Consider the following 14,905-nt stretch of genomic DNA (forward strand, 5'->3'; position numbering starts at 1 on the left):
TCCTATAGGTTCTGGATTTTTAGGATTCATGGTGCCGTATATCATCGAACATGCCATTTTTGGTCAAGCATCAGGCGTCCGCCCTGTAAAACCAGTTATATTTCCATCAACATTTATAGGAAGCCCTCGCTATATGCAGCAAACCTATCAGGACTCTATGGTCATTGTACGTCCCTTTGGTTTGAGTTTCACATGCAACTCTAAATGGTCAGAAATAACAGAAAACCTCTTCTCAGAACAGAAGGCTCACGATCGCCCGGACATTGTGTCAAGAGTATTTGACTTGAAGAAAATAGCTTTGTTACATGATTTAACAAAGAATCACATCTTGGGTGCAACAGTTGCAGATATATACGTCATCGAATTTCAGGAGAGAGGATTGCTCATTTGTACCTCTCGTTGTTTAGCAGAAGAAGATAAAATAAGATATTCAGAGTGCATCGACTCATTGAACTTCCAGATGCTACTCAACATCCCGTGCTGCACAATATTGTGAAATCATCGATGATTTACGGACCCTGCGGTGAACTGAATCGAAACTTTCCTTGTATGTGTGATGGTGTATGTTCAAAAGGATTTCCGAAATTTTTTCAAGTTGAAACTAAAGAGAACGTAGATGGTTATCCACTTTACAGAAGAAGAGACGAAAAACTTTATCGTAATCAAAGGTAATGTCATCGATAACAAATGGGTTGTTCCTTACATTTCATATTTATCAAAAAAACATAATGTCCACATAAATGTTGAAGTATGCAGCTCCATAAAATCAGTCAAGTATTTGTTCAAATATGTGTATAAGGGTCATGATGCAGCTAAAATTGTTCTGGAAGAATTTGGAGAGAGAGAACTTTAATGTGGGATGAAATCAAATGCTTCTTAAATGCAAGATATGTGTCTTTCCTTGAAGCAGTGTGGAGGCTGTTTGAAAAGAGAATGCATTCGAAGTCATACGACTACCAGTCGACTATCAGTTCTACTATCATACGACTACCATTTCATTTGGAAAACCCACACCTGAGGCCCGAACCTGTAGGCCTGTTTATTTTGCTGAATCAGAAGAAAGGAATGCTTTGCAGAGAACTGCTCAGAAAAATACTACGCTTACCGGACGGTTTGAACTGAACAAGACAGCTCCCGAAGCAAATCATTACCTTTATTCTGAAGTTCCTAAACATTTCATTTGGAGAAATTATGCCTGGCAGACACGAGTTAGACATCATTTCAAGAATGTATTCTGTTAGCCCAAAAAATGTTGAACGTTTTCATCTGAGGTTGCCGCTGTGTCACGTTAAAGGAGCAGAGTTTTACCGACTTAAGAACTTATGAAGGTGTGGAGTATTCAACATTTAAGGAAGCCTGCTATGCAAGACATCTGCTGCAAGACGATGAAGAATGGAAAAATTCTCTGGCAGAAGCATCAGCTTTTCAAATGCCATCTCAGCTAAGACATCTCTTTTACTTCATCTGTGTTTTTTGCAACCCTACAGAACCCATCGCTTTGTGGAATGAATTTAAAGAGTCCCTTTCTGAAGATTTTGCAAGATCTCACTCCTTAGAAGATAGTTTTAGTCTTGCACTGAGAAGTATAGAGGGCCAGTTACAAGTGCACAGCGTTTCGCTGTCTGCTCTTGATCTCCCTCAGCCAACATTTAATATGAAAATGAACAAGTGTCGACTTGAGTTTTTGAGTTATGCGGAAGACATACATACATACGCCATGAAAAAATAATTTCTTTTGAATCCATTTTTAAATCAATTTTATAATTCGTTTGGAGAAAAAGAGTCCTTTATTCTGTCCTTGCGTACAGATGTCACGCAAAAACATCTTTAAATTGCATTCGATAGCGGTCAAAACGGATATTTCGTTGAAATATGATACCCGGAAAGTTAATTTCGTGATTACAATACTTCCTTTACTTTGTACAGGGAAATAAAAAGGAATTTAACTGTTACCATAAAAGCCCGAAGTCTGGTAAATCCTAGGTTTTACCGGTAAAACCTCGCTTTTACCAAGCCTTTGCGGTGAAAACCAGGAGTTACCAACGCCTTCCGGTAAAAGCCTGAAACGAAGGATTACTTATGATAGGATTTTCCATTCGCAGATATATTGTATACAGTGTGTCCCAAAAAAGTTAAAACATTTTAACATTTTAATTGGTAATATAAATTGTAAAAGTTATCAAAATAAGGTATGATTTAAGATCATGTCGATGAAGCTGTTTTACAATTATTTTTAAAAGAGTTACAAAAAATAAAAATAAAAAAAAAGCAATATTTATGTCATCTCATAAATAAGATCTCATGTGAAAACTGAATTAATGCACAATTCTCTCGATAACTATTGAAGGGATTTCAATAATTTTTAAAAGTAATTTTGGGTATAGTTAAAAAAAATTAACTTGATAGCTCAGGAAAAAATTAATAAAAATTATGAAATTTTAAAAATAAGAAAAATGTAGTATGTTTTTCTTTAATACATCTAATACTTCTTACTACCGGTTACAACAAGGTTGACTGTTACGGCATTTTGAATTACAAAGTAAAGTAGATCAGCTGATTTGCACAAACACATCTTCTTAGTACGCTACTTTGAACAGTTGCATTTTTCTAAGTCCTTTTGCTCTCAAAGAAAGTTTTTTACTACTTCATGTACACCTATTTCTCCTGTACCAACTTCTTCGATGTTTAAAAAATTTTCTTTGCAAAAGATAACCTGGTTTTCTTGCGCCTTTATTTGGTGCCTTTATTTTCCGTATTAACCATGCATTCATTATTAATATTTATAATTGTTTTTAAGCCCTCTTCGGTGGCCGTGCTACTAATCAAATTACATGGAAAAACTGAGTTAGCAAGTGACAGCTTCATAGGACAACCAAACATAGCTTTGTAAGGTGAACATTTGGATTCCCTCGTGATATGCTTTGTTTTTAATTGCTTGAACAAATTTTAGTCCTTCCGACCACTTTTATGTCTTATTTGTTTCCATCCATATTGCCAACATGTTCTTAACATCTTGGTTCGCTCGTTCGACATAAACCTTGCGATCGATTGACTGCGTCTCACAATTTTTATAGCACTCCACATTTCACATAAACTGGTAATAAATTGGTTGCAAAATTCCCTCTCATTGTCGGAAAGGAGAATGTTCGAGGTTCCTAAAGCTCTGGAAATATCACGAAGGTGGCATGTTACTTCATTAGCTCTTTCACTGTGTAGACTTCGGAGTAGGACGAATTTTGTAAGATTATCTTTATAGACTAAAATGAATTTCATATCATGATCAGGATTGGATAGACTTGGCATCAAGAATTCGTTTCGCTATGCACAACTAACTGGTTTGATTACAATCCTCTTTTTCACAGATTTATTTATTTATTTATTTATTTTAATTTATTTTTATTTTTTTATTTTATTTTTTTATTTATTTATTTTTGGTTTGTTTGTTTTTTTGACATGGTTCACATAGTCCTAAATAAGTAACGATAGATTCTACTATCACATTCTTGTATTTACGATTCAGATTATTCATCATACGGGTTCTTCCACCATGACCAACTGCGATATGAGCGTTGTGTATGACGTTGAAGATTTCATCAATTGGTAACATAATACAGGATTTCTGATTTTTCTACAGATAGTGGTACTATACGTTTGTCCTCTCCTCCAATATTTAGAATACCATAGCGTTTCAACCTGCTGTAATGAACTGATTGTTTTTGCTTCATAAATTTTGCTTTTTTCACTTCAATTATTGAAGAAAGGTATTTATCATTTGTTAAATAAAAGCTACCGTGCTTCTTCATTTATTAAAAGAGTGTATTTCTCATTTGTTAAATAAAAGCTGCTATCGTGCCTTCAGACAAATTGTCGTAGAACCTTTTTTCGCATAACATAACTCATTTCCTTTCAGCACAATAAAAAACGCAAAATATGTTGAAATGGAAACAAGATTTCAGATCGTAGCCGCTTACACTTGTTTGGATTCGCTCAAAGCTAGATTGCAAATGGCGCAAATAAGAAGGTGCAGGAACAGAAAAAGTGTCGCAACGGAATTTGCGTGATCAATTTTATTCACAGTCGATTTAAATCCCTCGTTTCGGGCTTTTACCGGAATGCGTTGGTAATTCCTAGGTTTCACCGCAAAAGCTTGGTAAAAGTCTGAAATGGTTTAAAGCATACGTCAGACTTTTACCAAGCCACTTATGTAAAAACTAGGTTTTACCGGTGAAACTTAGGTTTACCAGACTTCGGGCTTTCACAGTAATATAACTACAGAAAAAAAAAAAAAAAAAAAAAGACTGGTACAGAACAACCACTGTGTTCCATCTTCAAATTTTTCAATTAAAAACAAAAGCAAAACAAAATGAAAAAATCCATTAAAGTTTTAGAAAATCTGAAATAATAAAAAAAATATTTTAAAAAATTCTGAAAAGTTTAATGTTTTAACGCTCGCCCAAAAGGGGCCTTTTTCGCTCTCACTGAGCTTGCAGTCTATCAGTCTGCTTTTGTAATCACTCCTGATAAACTTCTGTGTGTGTGTGTTTGTTGTTTTTAGCTTTATTATTAAGCATTATTTTTTCCGCACTTACGCCATACACAATTCAAGAACAAAATCAAAAAAAAAAAAAAAAAAAAATTACAAGCAGCATATGCTTAGAATTCTAGATGCAGCGTTAAATGTAGGCAGCCTACACTTAACACTTTCGGTCTTTTTCAGTTTATCGTATCAATGTTCAGCACGTTCTTCGCGCTTACGCCAGATAAAATTCAATTCGATAGCAAATATTTAGAATTTCTGGTAGACAGTCCCTCGCGTTGGAGATAAAAGTGCTTTATTCCGTACAGTGTAGCCACTGCTCGTTTTTAAATCTTGATTTTGTTGCTCGAAAATTCGTTACATTTTTACAAAATATGAAACTGATAATAAAATAAATTGGAAATTCAAAATTCGGACTTCCAGATACACATGTTCGGATGGTGGACTATATTATTCAAAATTTGATGGCTCGAGATACGGTCGTTTTTTCGCAATACGAGAATCATACATACTTTCATGCAGATTCTTCATTACTTAATTTCTTTAAAAATAATAGTAATATAGGGCGATAATATTTGGGGGCATTTAGGGGCAACAATTTAGAACGTGATAAAGTCTTTTATAACGATTTAACGCAAAATCCCATTCTCAGATTAATAGCCTATTTGGACTAATAGTTTATATATGAGTTAATATCAATACCACCCATATATACTGATAAACACAATAGCATTCCAAAAAATAATATAAACATAGTTGGAAAAGTCCTGAAAGAAAGAAATAAGCCGATAGCGTTAAAACAAGATGATTTTGTGCACTGAAAAATGACATTGATTTTAAATTACTATTTTCATTTCCCTCTTTTTCGGGGCATAATTAAGCGTCGTTATTATATTATTATCATATTAAAGAAAATAGTTCAATGAGATCTAGTTTACTGCATAATTTCTATTACATTTAAAGTCAGAATCTTTGGAGTAGAACGATTTATAGCACGATAAAAAGAAGCAATGTTTTTGCTTTAGTATTATTAAAATAATTAAGTATATTTTTATGAAATTATACTAACTGGATGGATTAAGACCATCATATTTTCCTCTTTTGTATAATATCTATTTTAAACGGCTAAATATAAAAACGTAAAGCGTAATTCAGTAATAAATTAAGTAAATTTTCGAACTTTTCCGTATCTCTTACTTTTATTACTTTCACTCCCAAGACTAAATGGTTACGATTTGCTCTTTATCGGCAATGAATAAAACAGCTGTTTAAACAAGATCCTAGGACCAGAAAGTTACAAAGTCAACATTCTAACGCTTTATGATAGGAAGGAAACGGAATATTTTAAATCCCATGCGCGTTTCTTTAAATGCCATTAAAAGAGATAATAGAATTTAATCGCTTTCAGAACTACTTTATATAGCAGACGATATTGTTCACGAAGAATAGGATCTGTCATCAAATGTAGAAGTGACGATGAATTTGACAGCAGCCATGTTAAGCTTGCTTTTCGGAGTGCTATGCCTCCAGCGTATTTTGGCAAGAAGCATTGACGGGTATGGCAACAATCAGATTTTCCAAGCGTCTGAATCAGTTGCAATCGGTGGGAGTATCGAACAAGCTTTTAAGGAATCCTTGTACTCTCAAATGATAAATAGTGGTTCTTTCGGCATTATGTTCGGTGGCAGTGTGACGGACGTCGACATCATCAACGTGGGACGAAATATTGGAACAGGTATTGTTTCTGAACTAAACTTACAAGACTATGATCTAATAATTAATTTTATGATCGATACATTGCGTTCCGTTTACCCAGTGGGAAAAGTAGATGATTATGCTTCGGTAATCGTGCAAGCAGTTCTTGAGATTCTATCGACGTATAACTTGTTGAACGAATACAATTATTTCGATTTATCACTTAGAATCGGAAATATTATCGATAGCACCCTAAATTTGTATGTGTTTGTTGATGGTTTTGGTAACGCTTACGGTGGAAATGTAGATGTTGGAGCAGGACAGATAGCGCAAACGGGAATAGGATTAGGGTTGAATGTTGGTGCTGGAACAGGAATAGGTCTGGATGTTGGTGCTGGATTAGGATTGGGGTTGGATGTTGGTGCTGCATTAGGATTAGGGCTGGATGTTGGTGCTGAGATAGGGCAGACAGCAGGAATAGGGTTAGGACTGAATGCTGGTGCTGATGTAGGTATAGGAGCTAATCTTGGAATTGGAGTAGGCCGAGAAGCAGTTGATGGATCAATATCTGTCGATTTATTAGACATAATCCCAGTGTTCCAGGAAAAATTATCCAAACTGATCCTCCGAAACAAATATTTTAGAAGCATTTTTTCAGATTCTATACCTCCGACAGCATTTAGTTCCGTTTCATCAGTAATATCTCAGTTTATTGCTCAAGCGTTTAGAATTCCTCGTTCATACTTGATACCATTAGAGAAAAACTTAACAGTGTTAGGACAAACGGATGAAGTTTCCGTAGAATTATACGCCCGAAGTCTTGCATCGAGTTTAGGAAACATTTTAGTCGCAGCAAACAAACTCTCGCCTCGCATTATCGATCTTCAAGTATCTATCGCATCGAAAGCTACGGCGTCAGCTGTCGAAAATTTCCTCTCGACTTACACAATTCCAGGAGTTGGTTTGAGCGCGAATGGTAACCCATATAATTCTTACTTTTCCCCTTTAAACGGTTTAGGGATACTACCTTACGTAGGGACGGACGCATTATCGCGTAAGCTACCTACGGCATTAAAAGCTGCGAGAGCTTCAATATTCGGCACTAAATTCACAAAAGCTTTGTACTTAAATTTGATCTCTGCAGGCGGATTTTACGAATCGCTCCAGTTCCCTTCATCCTACAAAGCGACAGCTGTTGCGTTAGGCAAGTACGTTGCGGAAGCTTTCGGATCGACCGATCCGTCTGTCTTTATCGATGCTTATTCGAAAGCTCTGTCGTATCTTAAAAATTCGTGGAATCACAAGAATTCTGCCCGAATTTTAGCTCAAGCTACAGCAGAAGCTCTATATGTTCTAGGATATTTTGTATCTGGAGATCCCATCGTTCAGGCTGCTATTGCTGCAAACGCTATAACTAAAGCAATGTCTGGTTCATCAATTCCCATTCTCAAAGGCGCAATCCGGACAGCGTCCCTTTTGACACCATTAGACGGAGTTCCAGACATCGACGTCGAAACCGATTTGGGTGTTGATGCAGATTTAAACCTCATATCGGGGACAGATTTAGGATTAGATATTGGAGCCAATGTCGGTATCAACGCAGATGTAAACGTAGACGCCGAAGTGGGGGCTCAAATAAATGGAAATCGTATATTTGGAAGAAAGAGAAGAGCTCTTCCCGATAACTACGACATTGACAATTTTCTTAGATTAGCTGCTAGTCTAGGAGTTGATGCTAGAGGAGATGTTAATGTTGGAGCAGGCGTTGGGGTTGCAGCTAATGCTGACTTGGGTGTCGGAGTAGATGCCGGCCTAGAATTAGATGCAGGTGTGGGACTGAAAACTGGTTTGGGAATAGGCGTTGGTACTTCAATAGATACAAATAATACCCCGCTTTCGGTTGAAAAAGTACTCCCAGTACTGTTAGCCGAAAAACTACGACTCTCTACTGCAGTGAATACAGCTGTCACGCTAGTTGGAACACAGAGAGTCGTAGATTTGATCGCCCAGAGCATTGCCGCACAGTTCGGATTCGAAGTGGCATCAGCTTTCATCGACACCTACAGCAACTCTGCCGTCGATACTTTCGACACCACGTTTGGACCAAACATATTGCCATTAGCCAAGGCGACTACAGATGCCCTGGCCAAGGCTGGAATTTTAACCGACAACTTTACTTTACTGACTGTTGACCAGTTGGCTGCAGCTGTCGTCGCAAAATACTCCTCATTGATTGCCACTTCACTGGAAGCCAAAGACTGGAGTAACACAGAAAGACTACCATACTTCTCCGATAGCGATTTTATACAGCCACCACTATCCCCGGGTTATGCCTATTTCAGACCCTATGATTATGGCAAAGGACTCTATGATAATGGTGAAAGATTTTACGGTTATGGTGAAGGACTCCATGGTTATGGTGAAGGATTCTATGACAATGGTGACAGATTTTATGGTTACGGTCCAGGACTCTACTCTGGTGAAAGATTCTATGGTTATGGCCCAAGAGACTACGATGAAAGATTCTATGGCTATGGTAAAAAACTCTACGATACTTATGAAACTTTGACAAAAGGACATTCATATGTCAGTGCTGATGCAGTGTCACATGAAAATCGTGCAATTAATTTCTAAATAGTTAAGTTCACAGAAATAATAACTTGTCAAAAAGTAGATTTCGTCTGAGACAAAATATTTATAAAAATGTAAAATACTTTTGAAAGTTTCTTGGAATAAAAATATTTGCTTTTCCTCGCTTTTCAATACATTTTTAAAACTCTTTTATGTTATAAAAGAGAATTATAATCCTTACAAAAGAAATTTGAAATAGGAGTGATATGATTCGCTTATTATTCTGAACTATGTAATTATATATATGCGTATATAATGCTTTTGTTGTCATAAAATAGAAGTGTATCAAATAAAAGACTTTTCTCAAGCATATAATTTGTATTTCTGAAGAGTTATTCATGAACATTTACATCTTTAAAACTTTGCAAAGATGAGACTTTTTACATATTTTTACCATATATATATATATATTTCGTATTTCTGTAGTGCATTTACATGTATACAAAATCTAGCTTTATATATTAAAATTGTGTCGATTTGATATGAAATATTATGATTTCTAAAAGTTGCTTGTATATATGTTACCTCAATGGTGTACCTAAATGTTGCTTGTGTGTATGTTACCTCAATGGCGTAGAGCTTTTGCCTCCCAAATTTTCCACGTCTCTTGATATACAAATAAATAACTTGAATAAAAAAATAACATATAGGGTCATATATTCAACTCCATGTTTATTTTTGTAGAAAAACTTTAATTCCAGCACTTTAAAACTGTATAATTACTTTGTTTTTTGTTCGCAAAACCATGAATGACATTGTGGAGGTCGACTTGTTTGATTGATTCTGTTGCTGCTATGTAGATAGCATAGGAAGATTTCTTAAATGCAAAATAACACTCAGTTACGCTAATTACACTTAAATGCAAAATATACTAGTATTACAATACCTGGAACTTCGTTTTGGAGATTCTATTTTTAGAATAAACTGAAATTAAAATAATTCAAAAGGATCACATTGTAGAGTTCCTCACTTTGTAATTTTAGTAATTACTGTTGTTAATGTAATTACTATTGGAAGTGAAGAATCTTGAGAACTGATAAGCGAATAATCGCTTGAGTTCGTGTGACAGGAAACAACAAGATAGAAAGCTAAAATAACCCTTTATTATTCGAACTAAAGTTTAACAGAACTCTGTCTTGGAGTTAAACCCTAAAGCCGACACTTGGGCTTTGAACTTAAAAAGACTAAGAATAATACTAAACTAATCTAAAACTAAAAAGGAGGTATAGCCGAAGGTATCAAAATTCTAACAGAGTTGGCTCCTTAACCAAAGAATATACATAGACTTCTTTGCCTTAACTTTAATAGGCTGCTAAGCTATCAAGAGCCTAAAGTACGGCCGAACGTGATAATAGCTTACGAGAGAGTAGCCTATGAAGGCGGAAGCGTGCAGCCAGAACACCTGGTATCTCTCTCTCTCTAAGACCTAAGAACTTCGCGGTTGAATACCGCTCTTCCTCATTATGTATCCAGGCATTATGTATCCAGGATTCTAAAACTACTTTCTGGCCGGAAGTAGTAAGTTGAAGTTAAGAATTAATAGGAAAGGAACTTTAACTCAAAATTTAACTGTTAATAAAATTAACATAATCCTTACAACACTTCCACGTTACTGTTTCGCTTACCCTGGAAAAAACAAAAATAGAACTTTGAAATACGCAATGAAATTATCCTTAATCTCTTAATCAATGTTATCCTAATTTATTTGATTAGAATCTATTAAAGTAAATTATGATTAGATCCTAATCATAATTTAGTTGATAATCGTAATTTTCATTCAAAAGTCTCGACAGAATAAAAAATGTTTAACAACTGACAAAACGAAGTGTATCAAACAACATATTTTTTTAAAGGCATATAATTTTTATTTCTGAAAAACTACATGTTGAAGCAATTCTATGCAGTTGTTGAAGATTCTTGGTGATTTCTTTAAAGATTTTACATAGAGTAACAACAGTGTTTCTTCTCAATCGTTTAATTCGAGAAAGCAATTCAGAATCTCCTTATTCTTTCATCTACCTCGGCGAATATGTGAACTTCGAAGACTGAACTTTAGAATTCGAATTTATTCTTTATTTTTTATTTATTTGTTCTTTATTTATCTTATGGTTTGTGTAAACTTAATGATTTAAGAAACTCAGCAATGTAAAAACAATGCCACTGCCCGAACAAAATATTTTTATCTTCCAAACGCAAGTGTGTTAACCATTCGGCTTTGCCGAATTTATTTAAAAGTATCTAAATTTTTTTTCATATGTAATCAGTGTTACTGATTAATAAAACGGTGTGCTTAAAGGCGATAGATGCAGCTCTTGTTGTGTAGTATGTTGTGATCACAAAAGGGTACGGCGTATATAAAGAGGCTGTCCGCACATTTGTTTAGAGTTTAGACGATTTTGCTTTGCAACTACATTTCTTGAAGGTATAAATAATCGTCTGCTACTTGAAAGTTTTGTTTTCATGCAAAATGGAGCTATTAAAAAAGCAATGGACGGAAGGCTATGTTTGTGCTCTTTCCAACGAAAATTATTCGTATCTAGTTATTACAAAGCACCATGAAAGCCATGTTTTTTCGATATGTAAAGCTACGATAAGTAATATTGTAAACAAGAAAGGAAAAAAAAAAAAGTCAGAGTTTGGCTTCAGGTGGAAAAATTGTTCCAGATACATATCCAAGGGCAGTGGCGTAGCTAGGGTGGGGCAAGGTGGGACATCTGTCCCCCCAGGCGCAGCATCCAGGAGGCGCCAAATTGATGCTACGAAATTTTTTAATAAAATGTTTTCCATTCTTGGCACACAGAAAGGGGCGCAAATTTTTCAGTTGTCCCCGGCCGCTGGAATCCTAGCTACGCCACTGGGGGAAAAAGGCATGTTTCGAATGTTTCAGAGGTAAGATTTCTAATGTTAAAAGAAAATCTTCCAAGTAAAAGGACAGTTGCAAAATCCTTAAAATGTCAACTGTAAACAAAGTGGTTAATTCTGATTTGAATTCTGAAAAGGCGGAAAAACACAATGTGCATTGTTTTTCTCCACGACGTAGCGGCAAACGCAGAACGCGCAGCAGAATTCTTTAAGTGAAACATATATCCGAACAAAAACGAAAAAATACTGTCACAATAAACGAATATTGGGTGTATTTAAATGACTGCAATAAAATGAGATCCATTTATTATCATCAGAAAGGAGAAATAGTCTTAAAACATAGTTCAAAGAATCTAAAGAAAGTTTTTCAAATGGATTTATAACTGTTGCTGGTTTTTCATATAACGGCAAATTAAAAATAGAGAATATGTTAAGAACAACTCCACAAATTATTAGGAACATATTTTATGTCCAGTTTACAAATATGAAATACCTACTCTTCACACAGAGAGACATCAATCAATAGAACTGTATGAAGACAAAGCAAATAGCCCCACGTCAAAATGCAGAGTTAATTTCCTGTAAAAAATGGAAAGAGAAATGGACTTCAAGGCTATAATACACTTAACCTCTCTACTAAATCTCTTGATGTATAAACTCATTTTTTTTTTTTTTTTTTTTTTTTTTTTTTTTTTTTTTTCGTTTTTGGACTTTTATTAAGGCTACTGACCAAACGTCGACCAGCAAACCTCCTTCGACTTTGGAAAGCTATTCAAGAGGAATGGGGTAACATAACTCTTCCGATACTACAAAAGGATTTATTGTCTTGGGAAATCACGGTGTAGAAAGCTAGAGGAGAATAAGGATTATCAAACAGAACATCTAAAACACAAAAATTTTAGGTAAAATATTTCTGTAAGCACAATGAAAATTCGTCTTAAAATGTGCGAACAGCCTCCGTAGTCAATGTAATAATGTTTCATGAGTTAGAAAAGTTGCAACTGCGAAACCCACCCAAATAAAACGTAATTAAGAGGCTAATTTAAAAAAAAAAAGTATAATTTCATCGAAATATAAATCATATTTCTGTTTCTCAAAAGACTTTTAAAAAATTAAAATAATTGCAATGCAATTTTGAAATTATACGTGTCTTTCCGCTTGTAGGCTAGACCAGAGTTTCTCAAACTATGGATTCGCCAAAAATTTTAGCAGCTTTGATATTTCTTTAACTTATTATAATAATTTTACAATTACCAAATATTTTTACACAATGTATCTGAAAATAGATAAAGACAATACAGACAAAAAAAAAAAAAAAAAAAAAAAAAAAAAAAAAAAAACGAAAACGTTTTGACTTATTCTTTTTATAATATAAACGTTCATTTTCTTTGCTTTGCACGTGACGCTGTCATTTCGTCTGTTACTTATTTAAATTTTTCACATTGTTCTATGTCTTAAGTAGTATATTTATGGCGCAAAGCTCAATAGGCCATATGCGCCAAACACAGGATTCCTTTTTAACATATAAACTAAAGGAAAAAAATAGAAAGAAAACAGTACACTTTTAAAATCGAGGCAAGTAAAAAGATATTGAAATGATGGGATGAAAATGCTGATTATGGCTCTGATAATGAGATACGCAGTATAGATATAAAATCCTAAAACATCTGATTAATTAAAATTCCAACATAAAATCTCAGTACAAAAATCAAATTAAATAATAGAAACCTGTTTCTTTCAGGTAGTGAAACAAATTGGTATTGACCTCTCTTCCGATTAAACGGTCGAGAGGCAGGTCGCAGCTATTAAAATACTTCTCACGAAGTCTGCTAAAATATGGACATTCAATTAAAATGTGATACACTGAGAGACATACATTACAATTTGTACAAACAGGCTCTTTCTCCGCTCTCAGAAGGTAGCTATGCGTCACTCTAGTGTGCCCAATTCTAAGGCGAGTCAAAAGAACTTCCTCCTTACGATTGCAAGTAGTATGCCAATGCTCTATTTTAGCCTTCACCCTTCTCAACTTGTTATGTATCTGAATATCCCAAAGTTGTTGCCATTTATTTCTGATCTTCTCTTTGACGACACAACGTATATCTCTAAAAGGGATGAGGCGGTCGGTCATTTCAACAGCAGATTTCGCTGTGATGTCCGCCACCTCATTGCCCTTTATTCCTGTATGTCCGAGGAGCATATAAGCAAAATGTACACTGTTAGGACAACGGCTTGAGTTTAGCCAATGACAATCCAGATAAGGGTCACCATTAACTCCGCCCACATGAGTGATGTCACATTTCTGACGTTTGTTTACATTCTGCTATTCGACGTTAAAAAGTGCGTTGTTTGAATGAAAAACATTTTTACTTTGCAATGTAAATTCGTTCTAGTGATACTATATTTTAAAATTTTCCTTTAAAGTATTATTTCCTTACTGTTCCAGAAGGAATATAAATTTATGTCTCAAACTTTACAAAATTTCTCACTATATACGTGAGTGTGTATACATACGCATGCACACATACATATATATTCAATATATAATTAATCATATGTGAATTATATCTATCAATATGTGTGTGTTTGCATATAAATATGAGTGAGTGTGTGTGTATGCGTGTATTCATTTTTCAGAATGTCAGATTTCTAGCAAATAATCTACAAAGCTTTTTTCTCTTAATTTTTCACATCTTCACATTGCTTTTTTTAAAATAAAGATGATTGTATTCATATTTAATATTTTTGCACAACTTGATTTATCACTTAAAAATGCCTTTATTTAATTTGGGATAAAGTGGGATGTTAATTCCAGTAGTATATGATTTTTAATAGTAGAATAATTTCTCTAAAGAAGCTTTTGCTTGTTTTTATTTTTTAATTCCTTTATAAGAAAATTACTTAATAATATTAGAAATAATCTGTTATTCCTTACACGTGTCTGAAATATGTTAACAGAAAATTTTCATTCAATAGCTTTATAAATTTATTTTATGCAGTATTTTAATTTAATAAGAACTAGTGTTGATAAGTGAATTTCCATTGCTTTCTTTATACATTTAGTTTAGAATTCAGTTTTCAGTGCATGTAATAATTCTCCTTTATGGCCCTCGAACCCACCAGCAGCCGAGCGGTAAAGTCGCTGAACACTGGTAGTTCGGTCCAAGGTTTGAATCCCGC

The 14,905-nt window shown here is 34.6% G+C and overlaps 1 protein-coding gene across 1 annotated transcript; it reads left to right on the forward strand.

Annotated features, from left to right (window-relative positions):
- The first annotated feature begins 5,985 nt into the window (after positions 1–5,985).
- On the forward strand, positions 5,986–9,178 carry LOC146996094 (uncharacterized). Its single transcript, XM_085819867.1, has one exon. The coding sequence runs from the start codon at positions 6,014–6,016 to the stop codon at positions 8,864–8,866; it is 2,853 nt and encodes a 950-aa protein (XP_085675993.1). The 5' UTR covers positions 5,986–6,013; the 3' UTR covers positions 8,867–9,178.
- The last annotated feature ends 5,727 nt before the right edge of the window (positions 9,179–14,905 follow it).

The sequence above is a fragment of the Stegodyphus dumicola genome, chromosome 7 (genome assembly GCF_044657685.1).
Source record: "Stegodyphus dumicola isolate Sdum_Otavi_A_Nest chromosome 7, ASM4465768v1".
Taxonomy (NCBI): Eukaryota; Metazoa; Arthropoda; class Arachnida; order Araneae; family Eresidae; genus Stegodyphus; species Stegodyphus dumicola.

What these genes read in the sequence shown, in the direction of transcription:
- LOC146996094 (XM_085819867.1), top strand. Translation starts at nt 6,014, where the DNA reads ATGAATTTGACAGCAGCCATGTTAAGCTTGCTTTTCGGAGTGCTATGC.